We start from the raw sequence: 16,323 nt of genomic DNA, 5'->3' as shown, positions 1-16,323 counted from the left end.
CGTTTGGAGTAATACGGTCGCGTGAAAATCTCCGTCGCCGGATCATTTGGTTTTGTAATGGTTCATGAAGCTTGCCTAAGTATTTAGGGACTAGACAGTGTCGCATTTGACGTTGTGTATATTTATCCTTTTCATCAGAGGAAGACCCTAGTATTCAGTGCGCTTGAACTACACCATTCAAAAAGAATACTTCCCTCTACTGTCGGGAAGACATTACTTACACTCACAAGAAATATTCAAATCAAAGATTATGGCTTCCGGAGCAGGTGGAGGTATGAATGGCGGATTGAATCACGGTCAAGACTACCTGCGCGCGGTGAGGGGTATTACAGCATCTTCTTTTCCAACGGAGGAGGACCGAATGAAGGCACTTCTAGCAACGTACGAGGTTATTTCTAAGCTGGAAACCCCATGGGATACCTACGTCAGAATTCATTTGAATCAGGTAAAGCCTACGGAACACGCATATCAGATTTCAAGCATCGTAATAGTATGCTAACTTAATCTTAGTCGGCTGTCACTGCGGGGGTCAAAGTCATCAAAGACTTGAATCTGATGATGAAGTGGAAAGAACAAGGGTTTGTCCCGATGACGAGTGATCAACTCGCAGGCCTTGTTGGGGGCTGTGATCCTCGGCTCCTCCGTGAGTATCATCGGTGCCACGCATGTATACTGAGAGACATCTTCGAATGCAACTAACATATCGACTACAGACAGGTTTCTCCGTAGCCTGGCAGCAAACGGTCTAATGGAACAAATCCCAGTAGAGAAGTTTCAGCCGAACCATTTCTGCATGGAACTAGCAAAGCCAGACTTTAACACTCTCACCAACTTCTAGTGAGTACTTGACAACCAAGTCGAAGTATTTCTTGTTCTAAGCCCCGCAGTTACGTGACTGGGCATGGCGCATTTGGTACCTTGCCCGATTATCTGGCAGAAACAGCTTACAAGGATCCTTCCGATGCCACGAACACAATCCTCCGGAAGTCCACTGGGCACAGCGGAGACCTATGGTCTTATCTGAGCGAAAATCCCAAAATAGGTGAGATGTTCAACATCGTACAGAAGGCGTCTACGAACAAAGAGCCACCATGGATGGACATGTACCCTCACCGCAACTTGGTTGACGGATCAGACCCGAGTCTCCCGCTTCTCGTGGATATTGGTGGCGGCATCGGTCATGATCTCTTACGCTTTTACAAAGCATACCCAAACGAAGGCTCAAGGTTATACCTCGAGGATCTTCAGTCAGTCATTAGTGACGCGGAGGAGAAAGCCCTCCTTCCCGATACGGTAAAAAAGGTGGAATACAGCTTCTTTGAGCCACAACCAGTGAAGCGTGAGTCCATCCATCTGTTATTGGAAACTCAGCATTGATGTGTGATGCAGATGCTCGTGCATATTACATGCACCATATCATTCACGATTGGCCCGATCACCTCGCCCTGAAGATATTAGAGACGCAGAAAAGCGCCATGAAGCCTGGTTACAGCAGGTTGCTGATCCATGACCAAGTTCTGGATGATGAGAAGAGCCAAATGAATACCACAGCATTTGATATAGGCATGATGGTATACTTGTCCGGGAAAGAGCGCACTGAGAAACAGTGGCTGGCTTTGCTTGACTCAGCCGGTCTCAGAATCATCAAATTTTGGAAGAAACCACCCGACTACTTCAGTGTTATCGAAGTCGAAGTGCCAGTTTCCTAGAGCCTGTTTGTATCTCTCTATACAATCGTATGATTAGTTGACGATACTTGTATTTTTATGTAGGCCAATCTACAATCCTTGTTGCAAACTGCAATTTGATAAGTCCTTGTGGAAGATATTCTATTGGACTATTACTTCAGCACCTCGATGGCGGGGACACTGTGATCACACTTCCCATATGTACGACTACAATTGCACTCTGATAAAGATGGCATATTGTACAAGATAACTTCTGATCTATTACGCCACTTGATTACGCTACAAGATTGTTTCACCGGATGCAAACTCTTGCACTGAGCGCAACAGAGGTTTAACGATTATTTCTGAGAATATTTGAGTACACAAGTTAGAGAGCAAATTTGTTGAAAGATTAAGTAACTTATCAGCAAAGTCGCTCAAGGCTCTGAGACCCTTTAAACGAAAACAATCCTGAAATGTGGTCTCGACTTAGAGATTCTTCAGCTCTACAACCTCATCTCTGTGTACCCGTAGGCCATAAATACTCTCAGGTCCACCTATAAACTTGTCTCCAAATGCTTTAAATCCGTCATCCCGCCGGCAATAGGTCTCGATGACTGTCTGAATAGGCTTGTACGGATAAGGTACCATGATGCCCTGCCCATGATCCTTTCCATTCAAGAACATCAACTCCAACTCCTCTGTTCCGCTCCACTCGTACTGCTTCCACGACTCTAAATCATCCATCGTCCACCTCACGTCTCCGGAGTATACATAGCTTGCTACTGCTCTTGGGTTAGTCACGCAGTCTTCTCCTCCCAAGACAACAGTGCTGCGCATTCCGGCTTGAACGCCGTTGCCGAATATCGCAATTTCTTCTGGAGAGCCAGATGCATAGTAGCCAGCCTCAACAGTTCGCAGGCTTGGCGTGAGCATCTCACGCCACATTAGAGACTCCCGCCAGCAGAGCCTTCGAGCAAGTGTGTATGCCGTCCCGGCATCGGTTGCACTTGCCCACCATATCTCCCATTCGTTGCCGTGTCCTGTTCTTCCACGGATTGATGGTGTAGGCTCCCGGCGAGTGAAGTTGAAAGCAACATCAGGCAGATGAAGAAGCAAAGACACTGGGTCTATTAAGATGGATGCAGCAACCCGCGGAGCGAAATCTGCTCTTTGTAGTAGTTGGCCCATCAACAACGTCCCGTAGCTGTTCCCAATTAGAACAAAGTCATCCCATACTCCACGTTCTCCGACCCCGGGCGCTGGCTGCGAAGCTCGCTGCTGTGCCACACACTTTGCTACCATCTCGCAGAGTTCGGGTGTCGATGGCAGTGGCCACGTGGTGACGCGGGAAGAGATTGGTAGCATCTCAACTGCGAGGATGCCGACGTCCTTAGGAATTGTGTGGAGCCAGAACATGTAGGGGATTAAGCCGACTCCTAGGCCATGGATAAAAACGACGGGACGTTGTGTTGCTGACTTGTGAGGTCGATACCAGTAAGACATTTTGCTCGCTGCAGATTGTTTGAAAGGGAAGAGGTTGATGAATCGGACCGGGAAAACCTTAAAGAAAGTTGAGACTGATTGTTTATAGTACCGGTAGCCTTGGGTCAGAAGATACAAGGCCATCAGGTTATCGAAAAGGCCAATGACCTAAGGAGAAATCTATTTAGTAAAGATCCATTGACCGTTGAAAGGGCGGCAACAACCAAACAAAGTATGTTACTGAACGCTGCATGTGCCGCCATATATCGCTGAAAGTCTCCGAAAGAAATAACGGTTGTCAGCAACTCACCATGTAGTAGAGCAAGCTTCGATGTTGGATCATTACAGGGTCGAAGGCGAGTTTCAGGGCTTCTGCATTTCCTCTTCCTGGGCGTAATTTGATCCCAAACCTTTCTTCAGTATCGTCGATGTACCCCTCGAGTTCGTCTTCAACTTCCTTGGTAGGACGGCCAGCTGTATTGTCCTGTTCAAATAAGGCCCATAGTAACCAATCCTTTAGGTTTTCGCGGCGTATATCCTCCATGTGTGCGTTGAGCATCCACATGCGAACAAATTCCTCGCCATCCGGCACTAGACTCAAGGCCTTGGAAAATAGTCGAGCGCGCTGTGAACGACTCATTCGGGCCGGCGTGTACGGCTTGTAAGTCTGCAGGTATCGTTTGTACGGTAGGAAGAAGAGCAAGTAAAACAGAATTTCAATGGCGGCAATGACCTCAATGAAGATGGAAACTGGATGAGCAATAGCCTTGACGCCGCCTAAAGCAAATACGACGTAAAAGTAGGTCAGGCCCAGAAGTCCCAAGTCCCTCATCATAATTATCAACACACGCACCGCAATGTATTGCGGCCATGTTTTTTGGACAATCATCGTCGAAGCTTAGAGGTCGGAAGGCTCTCTCGTTGGAATGCTTGTCGAAGTGTCGTAGTTGTCGGTGGAATAATGTTGAGTACTTCCTCAGTCGGCCGCTTTGAATTCTTCGTTAATTTCTGTAGCTGAAGAGCAATGAAGCGCTTGTGGTAATGCTCAAGAGCATAAGTCGAGAGTCAAATCGCTGCGGATTTTCATGCTCATGGGAATAGAAAGGAATGCATTACTCTTCTCGGATAGACAGACGCTCTGGACCTGCCGAGCGGTTGTGACGTATAACGGGGACTTGAATCGGACGCGGCAGAGCCAACCGTGGATACTTGAAAGGAGAGCGGGCCCCGTATCCGGAAAGAAGACAGCGGAGACAGTCTCCTTAACTTGACATCGGCGGGGTGGAGATGATGGACGACGGTGATCTTGGACTGCACCGCATAAGAATGCCGGCTGCGGTAGTTTCAAGAGGGCTTGCCGCACTACGGACGACCTGTCAGCAAAATATGGTTATCTCTGACATGTGTTGCGCGTCCTGCAAGGCGTATCATCTCAGCCGTGGTAAATGGGCTGTGATTTCTATCTGGTTTTCGGCTCTCCAACCGAATTTAGACCAGTCGACCAAAGGGGTAATCGAAGAGGTGCACCTTAGCGGCGATGAACTTCGGCCCAAAACCGACTGTGTCGGACCTTGCCGACTCGCCATCGTCTTCTGGGCCCTGTATGGCCAAGTCTCGTGTTTCCTCGGTCGGTTCTTTGTTGGCGATTGGTCAGATGCGTCTGATGTGTAATTGTGCCCGTGTCATCGTTCATGTACTCCGGCCAACTCTTTTGTGGGATACCCTTGTGCTGTCATTGTCAAAGCCAACAGAGGCCCGAGATCCGCATTGATGCTGGGATCTAGGGAGAAATTCCCCGTGTTCGTTCAGCGTGTTCGCTTCAAGGTGGTCGGTATCTCACCTTGAGAAAATTGACGAAAGAATCTTCCTTACCGTTTTCCAAAATCTTTAGCCGATCAAAGTATGATTCATAAATTGACTAGTAGCTGATGTCATTGCCCAGCTTCGAGCTGTATTTAATAACGTATGGGTGAGTGTATGTCAATCTTCCCTAGGATCTACAGCTATAGCGTCAAGTAAGTGTAAAAAACATTTGGTAACGAGTGTGATGCCTCTGAGCTACCTACTGAAGTAGGTCAACAATCGATGGATTGCAGAAGAAAACAAAATGATGATGTCAAATAACCACGTGCACTTATCTGCTTACGGGAACGCCTCGCTCAGCTGCCACTCGCATAGGTCTAATCTGACTCTTCTTCAAATTAATAGTCGGTATCGGGCCGCCAACTTAGTGTACTACCGGTACGTAGGTTTAGTGTTGAGCTTCTGAATTTGTCACCCTTCCATGTTATCTCATCCCCAAGTTATGTGCTATGAACACTCAATAAGTCGAATTGTTGGAAAAACACCATTGCAACGAATTACTATGGGAGTTAATCCGTAGCAGCACGCCGCCAAACTTTCTCAGAATATTGAATTAGCCTAGCAAACTTGCACCATATCGCGATTGGAGACTTCATGGCAAGAGCCTAGAGCGCATAGCACCGGAGCAAATAGTATGACTAGGTTAGTAACCCAGAAAGCTATGCTCAAACTCGCCAATACCAAAGTAATTCAGATGATTCAGGAACGAATTGAACGTGTGAGTAACTCTATCCGGTCGGTAAGACCAATTATTGATTAAAGTCTACTAATCCAGCTATACTTGAAATAAGACATGTGAACATCTAGGAAATGGGGCAGTTGATCGCGCTAAGAGGTGACTGGTTAGCCGCATCTCTGATGTTCGGTGTCTTTCCAATAACTTACTTCTTGTCGGACTCGTTGGCGGTGATGCCAGCCGGCTGCTTGCCGTCCACGGTGCACTTGGCGAAAACGTTAGGGACGATTTGTCCCGAGGTAGTGCCGCAGTCAATGAGGTAGGTCTTGCCGCTGGTGCCGGTCACTTCGATGTCGTGGCCCACGCTGACGTACTGGTTGACAACGCCATCTCCGGAGAAGTAGCTATTGCCAATTGTTAACCCAGTTGCAATCCAAGCACTGGATTGAGTGGCTTAAGGGAGACTGCTACTTACCATCCGTAGATGATCTGACGGCTCTCAAGAGCAGGGGCAGCCTGGGCTCCGGCAACCAAGAGAGCAGTAGCGACGGTGAAGGCACGCATTTTGATTGATATTTGAAGTTAGAAAAGAGTGATACTGTGTTGATTACAGGAGGTAATGAGAAAACGAGAGACGAGTAGGTAGTTGATGCAGAGCAGTTTGAAGCTACAACACATCTGCGTGTCCGGCAAGCTCTTATACCAAGAGTGCACTAAACCGAGACCGCCATACGTCGTATTTGTCGATCATTCAGTCTTTGACTTTCACACATACGGGCCTCGAGTGGAGTCTATACTCCTTGACTGCATATTGTTTTCATGCTGTTGCCGACTGTTAGGCTTCCTGACACCAAGAACCTAGGCCTAATACCCGGGGAATCCGACAACAAAAATAACTTGGCGCCAGTTCATCCAATTCTGAACCTTAAGTGGCTGGTTTGCACGGGAAGATTCTCACTGCCACAAGCAGTGGGGAATGAGCAGAGTATAATAGAATGCGCAATCTTAGTTTCAGAAGCTTATCCTTGCCGTGTCAGATCGTTGACTACTCGGTGTAGCTCGGCGACCGGATTGCTCAACTAAAGCGTGAACTGTCGATGATTGGTAATCGGCGAAACCAGAAAAGTTTCAAGCTTCAGTCTTTGGTTTGAAGGTTTAGAAATTCTTTGTATCATTTGGGTGAAGTGCAGTCCTTTCGCAAGGAGAATGAGCAGTTGGCAAGAGAATCATTCGTCGCGTTCAATGGAAGAACTGGTTGAAAGAGTACGAGTCAGGAGCAGGGCGGCGAAGGAGACGTGATACATGCACTGTTTGGATTGGGACATCCCTCGCAGGCTCTGACAGAATGGCTTGTAGTCTGATGCCTCGTGCAGAAGCACAACTTTGAAGCCAGAGAAATGAACGAGAGGATCACACAGTATTGTCTACACGATATTCAGCCAGTCAAGAACCCAAGCAGCAGCCAACTTGCAGGTTCACAACCTTCGGTAGATGATGCACAACACCTTGCCTAATGAGGTATGTGACGTCCAACAATGTTGAGCAGAGATAGCAACAGTCAACACTGTATTATTTGAAGATATTTCCATCGGCTGCGGAGCTTCGATTATCAAAGTCTTTGCTACCTCTATAAATGTGACGCTGGTGCACTTTCCCCTACCTTCCGAGGCCAGGGGCATTACTCGTACCGTAGAAGGAAATAGTAATCAGGGAATCAAATGGAGATATATCTGTAATATTGACTGCAGTCCGCCCGAAAAAGTAGTTACAGATGCTGCGTTGGCATGTAGACCTGTAGATGGGAATGCGAGAGGCCCTTTGCTTTTGTCGCTTGCGTCTCAACCATAAAAAGTAAAAGTTCTCTGTAGCCTACGTAGGCCACCTTAGTTCACGACTTGCACTTTCTACACTGTACACGCAGTTTACGAAGTCTAAGGTGAAGTTTGACTGACAAAATTTGGCGAAGTTTGGAGGAAAAGTTGCGATTGTAGAGTGAGTAGGAACATAAGTTCAATAGTCGCAGTTAGAACGTTGGACAGGACAGCTGTAAAGAGAGAGTACCGCCTGATTGCAGACTTAGGTCTCGTGTAATGCAACGGCTTCCACTTAGAAAGTTGACATTTTTTGTGACTACTACAAGATAGGGGCCACATGGTGTGTTCTAAGAGCCGTTTCGACTTCTTCCTGTCCCACAATCATTGGCTCCCGTAAACAGCATATGCATTAAGAGCAAGACACATCCCACTCCACACTAAGAACAAGAATCCTTCCCCTCCCTTCGATACACCCCTTCCTTTCTCGTCAGAAACAAGGTGAAATACTGACGGACATGGAAATCTGAATTTACCCAACTTCGACCTCTACTTTGAAGACAAATACATCTGCAGAAGATTGCAGACGAAATTTCTGGTGTCAACTGCCATGATTTTGAGAGCGTTGGTCAGGAAGCAATAGTTAAACGGAAAATAAGTCAAGTTGTGAGGAAGCTAATGTCTATGGCCTCAGCCCTTCTGCTGAGATGATATGCTTAAAAAGTAGCATTTGCCTCGTGTCTAGGTAAATGGAGCTGCGTGGTATCTTGATGTCTTCGAAATGGCACTGTTGGTATCCCTATCACAGGCTAGTTGGTTCGAACCGTGGGTTGAGGAAGAGGTCAACTTGATATGTATCAACTTCTGCGTAAAGGGTGTAAAAGCGAGGTTCCAACCGTAGGTTGGGCAGACCGCGGTCCTCGTAGGTACGGTCTGTAAGTGGCTCCTGCGCGGGCCCCTTGCCTCGAGGTCGAATTGGACTTCCAATCCGACAGGCACCAAGAGCATCAGATGAAATAGGAAGAAGCTCAAGGAACCAAAGATGCCTTCTCTAGCACTGAAAGCCAATTGAGATACCTGAGTTGCCCCAAACCTTGACGAAGCTTCCCGGGGTATCTCATTGACCAGCGCTTGCGGTCCACCAAGTGGTCCACTTTCTCGTATCTCCAGGAAAAGAAAACGTGGTCTTCTTTCTTTTCTTCTGAATTTCCTGCGAAGGAAGGATCTGATGCTAGGACCATTGCCTGCCTGCTCCATCCATGCGCGTCTGTCAGACTGTCAGATTGTCGATAACGGTGACTGCACAAGACTTGATAAGATTCAGGATGTGTCCCCCCTGGTGATGTATCTGTAGAGAACTTGGAAAAGATTGTGTTTGTCGTTATCATCTAAACTGGCCAAGAAATAATCAAAACACGTTTTGAGCTCTGCTCCGGGATGCCGTGGAGGGTTGAGGCGCCATCGACGGTTTATTCTAGCAAACACATAAGCAGTGAGCGAATATGCAATCATGGTGGAGTGGGGTCTGGAGGCGATCATCCCAAGACTGAGGGATCCCAAGGCTGAGGGACCAGTAAAAGATTGGGTTGAAAAATTTCGATGGTAAGGTAGCATTAGGTGGGAGTGGCATTGAACTCATGTTTGCGGCACCGGCATATCGAGCCTGCCACGTTTTGGAGTGGCCATTCATTTTGCCAAGGTGGCGGGAATGTGGGAATCGGGGCTCATTGGATGCATCCCCTGGTTCATGCATGAGGCACAGAAAGGTCTGACGACGATGGCCTCCTCGGACAAGTCTAGCCCGGGGCTCGGGCGCGCCAAAACTTTCTTATTCAGACGCGGCTCCTCGTATGTCTCATTGTCTGCTGCAAAAGTGTTGCCAACTTGCCACACTTAGCTTCACCAGCTCAATAACAGGCTGATAACCCCTCATCTTCGAATCTCTCGTCCGTCTGGCCATCAAGTGCGATTCGATGTCAGAAATCAACTTGAAGCCCAGCAAACCCGTGACGATATCATCTAGATGGGGAATATGAGAGCAAGGAAAAAAGTGGCAATCATTGCCGATGTTTGCTTCCCAACCAACTGCCACCAGCGATCCAACGGTTTAGTAACCTAGTTCGGCATAATCCGTGCTTTAATGGCGACGTCCAACCAGAACACCTCATGCACCGGCACCAACACCAGCACTATTTCGGTTGCTTGCTAACAGGATGCATATTACCCCTGTCGCACACCCAGCGGCAGGCACAATGTCCGATTACATCAACCTTCCGGCCGCAAGAGAATTCCCTCTATCTTCGTCTTATATGTGCAAAGCACATTCCCGGTGCCCGGACCAAGATGGTTGAAGCCCAGACGGCAAGCCGCATCACCTTTCTCACTTCGTGTGACCAGATGTTCCTGCATTCGATTTGTTAGGACTCCCACTTCCGCAATGGTTTCCATCGCATACCACTCAGACCACGATATCTCCGGCATTCTGACCATCTCACATGGAGTACTGAGTTTCCTGGCTACTGTTCTCTTCTTGCTCAGGCTCTACGCCTCGTGGCGGACACCGCATGCGATATGGACCACCGATGTTCACATTTCTCTGATAGCGTTGGTTAGTAGCTGCAGCCGACTTCATACCTAACGGGACATCCCGCAGAGTGAAACAGACTGACTCAGAGTCTAAAAGCTGGCAAATCACGCTTTACTTGCTATTGAACTTGCCGGTAAGTATATCTCGATGATCTTTGAGACAGAACAGCTAAAGCTTTCGTTCAGCCGTTCCGCTTGGTCTTGGGACCAACATCCAAGATGTGATGGATAATCAACCAAACGGCACTGCTCCTCTGTTCAAGGTAGGCAATTTTGCCATCCTCAGTCATCGTGTCTCATCACTGACACGGAAGATTCAGAGTATTCTGGCCATCGATATTATACATTGCGTAGCGTGCTCAGCCGCCAAGATAGCAGTTCTCGCCATGTACTACCGTCTTTTCTCAGCTTCAAAGGTTTTGCGGTGCTGGGTATGGGGAACAACGATTGCAATCTTGTTGTGGCTCATTGCTGTGATTTTGGTCAGCAGTAAGTGAATTTCTGACAGGAACTTCCCTGTGGTTCCCGACTCCATCGTTGAGCAACAACTGTCGAATGAGACAGCATGCTAATGCTTTTGAACGACGCATAGCTTTCTCGTGTTTGCCCGTAGAGTATCACTGGGACAAGTCCCTTCCTGGTACCTGCATGGGAATCAGCAAAGTAGGGATTTTGTTCCCGAACATCATTTTCGACATCATAGCCATGGTCCTCCCCATCAACGAGATATGGAGGCTGCAGATGCCACGAACCAAGAAGGCGGCACTCACGGGCATCTTTCTAATCGGGGGCAGGTGTGTAAATGCCTTCATCAGACCACGTTTTCTCCGAGGTAATAACTGACTTTCGTCAGCGTCATCCTCATCTCCATCTCCCGGCCGCTCCTCTTCTGGATCTTCCGCCCCGTGCCCGGCATAGCGCACAACGTCAGCCAGACCACCATCTTCCCCTACACGGCATCGGCCGCGGAAGTCTGCCTCGACATCATCGGTGCCTGCCTACCGCCCTGCGCTTCTCTATTCAGGCGCTTCTTCGGCGGCGTCGTGAATGTTGTGAAGTCGGGACATCATTACTCCACCTCGAGGGGCAAATCCAGCGGCAAAGAATCGTCAACAAAGAGATCCAGCAAAGTACGCGCCCTTACCATCGGTAAAGCGTCTAACCGCAAGCGAGCCGCCGCCGATGATGCGATCGATCTTGAGGGTTCATTTGAACGGCTTGGGGATGGGGTTAGCTGGCAAGGTTCGACGGATGGGTTGTATGGAATGGGTGATCTCCAGCACAGCACAGGGAATGTCGATGATCGCAAAGGACATGATGGGATATGCGTCAGGCACGATATCCAAATTCATCACGGTGGTCTAGTCACGACGGATGACATTGCAAAGTGGCACCAAGGAGACGTCTTTGATGTGAGATCTAGCAGACTTTCACGGGAAGCTTGACGCTCATTTGCGGCCCTTGAACTTTCGATTTTGCTTTGGTGTAGAATACTGTACATTTTGACTATGGAGTACATGCATTTACCTTGCCATCTTTGTGCGAGGCGATGCTAGCTACCAAGAGCTTGCTTCCCGTTTGATCATTTGATGTATAAGTATGCATGTCGTGACACTCATGTAGAGCGCAAAGTCCGGAAAGGGCATTTCTTATGCCCTCCTAACCGTGACCTCCTCACACCTCACACCTCAACCCAGTCCTCCCAGTCCTGGATAACAGACTCTTCATATTTTGCATCCATGAACTCCTTCACCCACTCTTCATCCTCGCCAAAGTCCAAGTCTGCCTTCTTGAAATAGACTAGAATAATAATGCATCCCTAGTTCCCAAGAGAAATAGCCATGATCTCACCTGCAACTTCGTCCGCAAATTTGTCCTTTGGCGCGACAGTGACCTGGACATCCTCCCCTTTCCCTTTTATGGCGATGTCTTGACTTTTCGAATCGCTGGTAAATGCGTTTAGACGGACAGCACATCCGGTGCCTTGGGTATTCTTTCCCGTCGCGACGAGTCTGAAGCAGTGGATGTATTTATCATTGATGCGGATGGAGAGGGCCTCTTCGAGGTTGTCGAATTGGTGTGTGGAGTCCTCCGGGGGGAGGTGCGGAATGTCCGTATGGCTCCATGTAGCGAAATGGGGTCGGCTTGTTTCCGGCCGGGGGGATTCGAGTTGTTTGTTGAGACATTGTGTTTATTCTGTTACGCAGGGGTGGGCTGCGTCGCTTATTCTACCAGTTCAAGACCCGCGTCGTGGGGATGATGTGTTTGTTGTGTAGAACACCACACGTGGACTCTCCAACGAAGACCGAGGCTTGGTTAATTTGGACGCGCTTAGCTCCATCTACGAATGCTTCCCAACTCGTTCGAAATCATTCAAAGGTTTCTTGAGGATGCAGGCGACCATGGCATGAGAGAATTTCATGAAAAAGAGGCCCACTACTAGAAAAGACCATGTCTATCGTGGGACATCGTGGGCAACTTTTGAGATCTCCAGTTCCGTGGTAACCAAGAGAACTGGCCTCCACCACTGATCTGCTCACATGTAGGGCCAGGGGCAGCTTGATGCGGTACAAAGTTCTGTCACAAAAGCTTTTTCTCCTTATTCTCGATTTATGCATCTTGGCTTTGGCGTTTCTCATGAAATCCTTTGGGTTACCTTTCGGGCCACCCAGAACCAACAGGGTCGGTCATAATGTGGTCCATCCTGACTGTTTCCTAGTCCCCGAAATCCAATCACCCTACTTCCCCTACTTTCGTCCATGAAATTCCTCTTTGTCAAAACTTCAAGACCTCGAGCTGGTTGTTAAAAGCCATTCGTGTCCGGCTCCTTCCCCCTCCCCAGCCCCAAAAATTGCAGAGCATATGAACTCAGGAGTGGCAAGTGCAAACACTATGAAAAAGTCAACAACCATAGAGACATAAGACGCAGACTACCTAGGGTAAGGAATCATGAGAGCTTACTTCTTGGAGCTGCAATATCCACCAGTTCCCTTCAACGCGAAGCACTTTGACAAACTCGTCAGCAAATTTTATCAACGCTTCAAGTGGAGACGTTGCAACATTACCTTGACCTGACAAGCCTTATCGCCGCCCAAGAACGAACACGTCCATCCCTGACGGTTCTCGAGAATCTCTGCGGCGCGCTTGATGACTTCAGTCTCTTCTGCGGAAAGAAGATTGTGATCTTCGAGCTGTTCTGCCGCCGCCGGTTGGGCGATAGGGTTTGCGAGGATTGTCGTTGAAGAGATGGCCAGTGTGGCGAGGGAGAGGAGTGTCATTGAGAATCGCATTTTTTGGAGTGGTGTCTTTGTCTTCCCGGGTACAAGATGTACGAAGTATTGTACTTGTGAAAGGTAAGGTAGGTGGGTGTAATTGGAACTTGGGTGGTGGATATGACTCTAGAATAACTTGTGAGGTTGGGAGTCTAGAGATACGGATCAAGAAGGGCCTTCGACTGTCAGTATTTATGTGTTTTCCCCCAGCTCATCGAATCTTACCATTCTTGTAACCTATCCCCATTCAGACCCTGTTCAAGATATCATGTTACTTCTCCGCATCTTCCGTCTCCCTCTCTCGTTCATCTTCTTGGCAACTAACCTCCTATGTAAGGATCCGCAAGCCAAAATCTGACGATCTCGCGATGAGGAGTTGTGGTCATCAACCTTGTTTCAAGATTTTCCTGATCGACAAATCCCGCCTTTCTCCGAGTGGTTGTTGGGTCCGTACATGTCCACGATCACAACTGACGAGTCAGAAGTCAGGGCGAGTTCACTGTGAAAACAACTCCTGATAGTCACACACGGGCAGCCTTGAGCAACCTCACGACACCCTCTCTAGATGAGACCGGCAAGCCAAGAGTCCAGTCCCATACCTAGCCCCGCAAAGCTCCACGCCTGTCACCTCGTGGCTTAGAGTATCAGACCGACGATGGGACGAGAACGCGGAGCTTTTCCACGGACTGGCACGCCCGGGTAAGACACGAGACCCTAGAAGCTAAAATTCATACTGAAAACGGCCTCGATGTGGGAAAGTGGGATAGAGCGTAGAAGACGGTGGGGTTCAAGTTGTCTCTCTAACCTAGGCTAAGACACGAACTAATAAGCTGGCTTGCGGGTGTAGCCGCCGCCGAGGACGCCGAGCCCTTGCCGGGGGGCTGTCACGTAACAGGCCCTAAAGCCAGTCCAAGGGCATCGTCATAGCAGATAGGACTACAAATTTTCTAGCCAAAAGCTGAAAGATCTCCCCGTTAGATCGCCAGGGAGTAAAAAAAAGCTTCGCACCAAAACTTCTACCCGACGACGAGCCTGCAACTAGCTCGTGGGTACGGTGAACCAAGTTGGAAATGATCCGAATAACTCTGACACAGAGGCTAAAGCTGAAAGAAGCTGAAGCTAGAAAAAAGGATTCGATCAGCTAAGGAGGCGGGAGCTAGAGCTGTCAAACTCCACGATGTCTCGCGACCCCCTCACATTCACATTCCTCACTTCCAGGTGCCAAGCCACAGAAACCCCCTGCAGTGATGTTCGCCACATCAAAGGGGGAAAGCAAAAAAGCCACACCTGCAACGCTAAGAGAGCGGCCCGTCGGCCGGAAGCCAGATGCTCAGTGTAGTGCAGACCTGCACTACGAGCTCTTGGCTCTGATGTCTTGGCGTCCGTTGAGCGTGGGCTTGCCTTCCTTCGTCCAGGTTCTTGTGTACATGACAAGCTTGCTTGCAGTCTGCATGCCCTCTGCAAAGACAGTGCATCCTTTTCAAAGTCTTTGCGCCTTGAAGGGTACCTTGGAAAAGGTGAAATATACACAGAGCTCTGCAAACTCTTGAGAGCTTCTACATGATCAAGAGCACGCGCATTCAATGCTGCAGGGAGCTCGTCCTCGCGTTCCGAGCGGCTGGGATCCCGGTGGGGGAAGAGAATGATAGCTCCTGCTCAGACTCTCTCCTCGCAGGTCATGACGTGCTCGTCCAAACGCAAAAGGCTGTGATCGAGAGGCAGGGTCCGCCGGAACAGAAAGAGCTCCCAAGCAGCATAAACAAGCTATTTTGGCTTTCTCCTGGCATAGGCATGGCTACCCAAGTCAAGTCCTGAAAGGAGAGGGTGAGGGAATGGACAGATGATGATGGGGAGCAGGATATGTGCACGTCAATCCTGCACTCCGGCCGATCGCGAAAAACTTTGAGGGGGAAACAGATTTCCTATCTGCCCATGCAAGAAGCAAAGAGATGCTGGGTTGAGCGTTATCCAACGCCAAAAACGGCCGCAAGTTCCCACAGCCACTATGAGGCTCGGTCATGCGCATCCTTGAAAGAAAACGTCTTAAAAGTGAGTTCTGACACTGTGGTTGAAAGGGCTCATGCCCGTTCTAGATGACCCAGGGCTCCGTGTACATGATTGCAGCCATCCGTCTCCCAGAATGTCGGATGCCAGAGAATGAGACTGGCAACGGGCTTACAGAGAGATAAAAGGTTGCATTCGAGCTGAAGAGATGCTTACTGTAGCCCAGCCAGGCTTGACTTGCTGCCGGATCCCGTGCGATTAAACCTCTCGCTGGGACCACCGGGAGACTAGCCGGCTTGATCCTCGAGTATCAGGTCCAGCCAAGGCATTGGGTTCTGGGGTAAGTAGAGTTTTTCTCCTACCAATGTAACCTTGATGAGGGAAGCGTAAGAGCACAACTATATAGGCAAGAGAGAATGGCCAAGCTCATACGGCGGATAGCTCGGAGGGGACTCTGTCTTGGTGTCCGACAGATGGTGGTGGCATGGTGTTGAATCTTGACTGGGGCCAGTCGCAAGCTTAAACAGTCCCCGTTGTCCGAGTTGGGAGAAGCAAACAGGCCGTAATCCATAGTCGCCGAGTCGTTGAATGAAACTTGGCTATCGAAATAAGGCCGCGGCGGCTACGTGGGGGTGACTTGGCTTAGGTGCTTTCGTTATCGGTGTCTTTTGTGTCTCCGACGCCTTGTCGGTCGGTGATCGGCCACGGGTGTTGAAACACGCAAAGAGCCGCCCGCCACGTGTTGGCGATGGCCGTATGTATTGTGATACGTCTACCGTGCGCGAAACCGCAACCTCTCACACACGACATGACGTTGAGGTTCCCATTGCGAAAAAAGAGGAGCAGTCGAACTCCGTATTGGATCTCCTCGTAGGCTTGTCCTCCCATCCCGGGAAGGACATCCTCATTTGCGGTAGTGCAAAAGAGGGGAGGATGTGCGGGGGATTTTCCCGTTGCCC

General features: G+C 49.1%; 5 protein-coding genes across 5 annotated transcripts; 2 read left to right on the top strand and 3 right to left on the bottom strand.

The window, feature by feature from the left end:
- Nucleotides 1-139: 139 nt before the first annotated feature.
- Nucleotides 140-1,801, top strand: BDP55DRAFT_710117 (S-adenosyl-L-methionine-dependent methyltransferase). Its single transcript, XM_060578146.1, has 5 exons — nt 140-445; nt 511-643; nt 714-837; nt 888-1,339; nt 1,390-1,801. The coding sequence occupies exons 1-5, from the start codon at nt 251-253 to the stop codon at nt 1,707-1,709; spliced, it is 1,224 nt and encodes a 407-aa protein (XP_060436247.1). The 5' UTR covers nt 140-250; the 3' UTR covers nt 1,710-1,801.
- A 343-nt stretch (nt 1,802-2,144) lies between these two features.
- Nucleotides 2,145-4,041, bottom strand: BDP55DRAFT_743505 (uncharacterized protein; the record flags this gene model as incomplete). The annotated part of the gene is made up of 2 exons (XM_060580489.1): nt 2,145-3,320; nt 3,463-4,041. 2 exons carry the CDS (start codon nt 4,039-4,041, stop codon nt 2,157-2,159), a joined length of 1,743 nt encoding a protein of 580 aa, XP_060436246.1. The 3' UTR covers nt 2,145-2,156.
- Nucleotides 4,042-5,540: 1,499 nt separating this feature from the next.
- On the bottom strand, nt 5,541-6,388 carry BDP55DRAFT_643122 (uncharacterized protein). The gene is made up of 3 exons (XM_060573491.1): nt 6,167-6,388; nt 5,901-6,095; nt 5,541-5,843 (listed from the first exon to the last, which is right to left on the bottom strand). The coding sequence occupies exons 1-3, from the start codon at nt 6,253-6,255 to the stop codon at nt 5,819-5,821; spliced, it is 309 nt and encodes a 102-aa protein (XP_060436245.1). The 5' UTR covers nt 6,256-6,388; the 3' UTR covers nt 5,541-5,818.
- Nucleotides 6,389-10,264: 3,876 nt separating this feature from the next.
- BDP55DRAFT_133653 (uncharacterized protein) lies at nt 10,265-11,101 on the top strand. Its single transcript, XM_060565522.1, has 3 exons — nt 10,265-10,351; nt 10,409-10,577; nt 10,681-11,101. The coding sequence occupies exons 1-3, from the start codon at nt 10,313-10,315 to the stop codon at nt 10,929-10,931; spliced, it is 459 nt and encodes a 152-aa protein (XP_060436244.1). The 5' UTR covers nt 10,265-10,312; the 3' UTR covers nt 10,932-11,101.
- A 1,854-nt stretch (nt 11,102-12,955) lies between these two features.
- Nucleotides 12,956-13,571, bottom strand: BDP55DRAFT_643116 (uncharacterized protein). Its single transcript, XM_060573490.1, has 2 exons — nt 13,154-13,571; nt 12,956-13,093 (listed from the first exon to the last, which is right to left on the bottom strand). The coding sequence occupies exons 1-2, from the start codon at nt 13,376-13,378 to the stop codon at nt 13,046-13,048; spliced, it is 273 nt and encodes a 90-aa protein (XP_060436243.1). The 5' UTR covers nt 13,379-13,571; the 3' UTR covers nt 12,956-13,045.
- Between the last annotated feature and the right edge of the window lie 2,752 nt (nt 13,572-16,323).

Source organism: Colletotrichum godetiae (genome assembly GCF_030913485.1).
Source record: "Colletotrichum godetiae strain CBS 193.32 chromosome Unknown BDP55scaffold_2, whole genome shotgun sequence".
Lineage (NCBI taxonomy): Eukaryota > Fungi > Ascomycota > Sordariomycetes > Glomerellales > Glomerellaceae > Colletotrichum > Colletotrichum godetiae.
The sequence above is the reverse complement of the archived record's forward strand: the minus strand, read 5'-3'. Positions and strand labels throughout refer to the sequence as shown.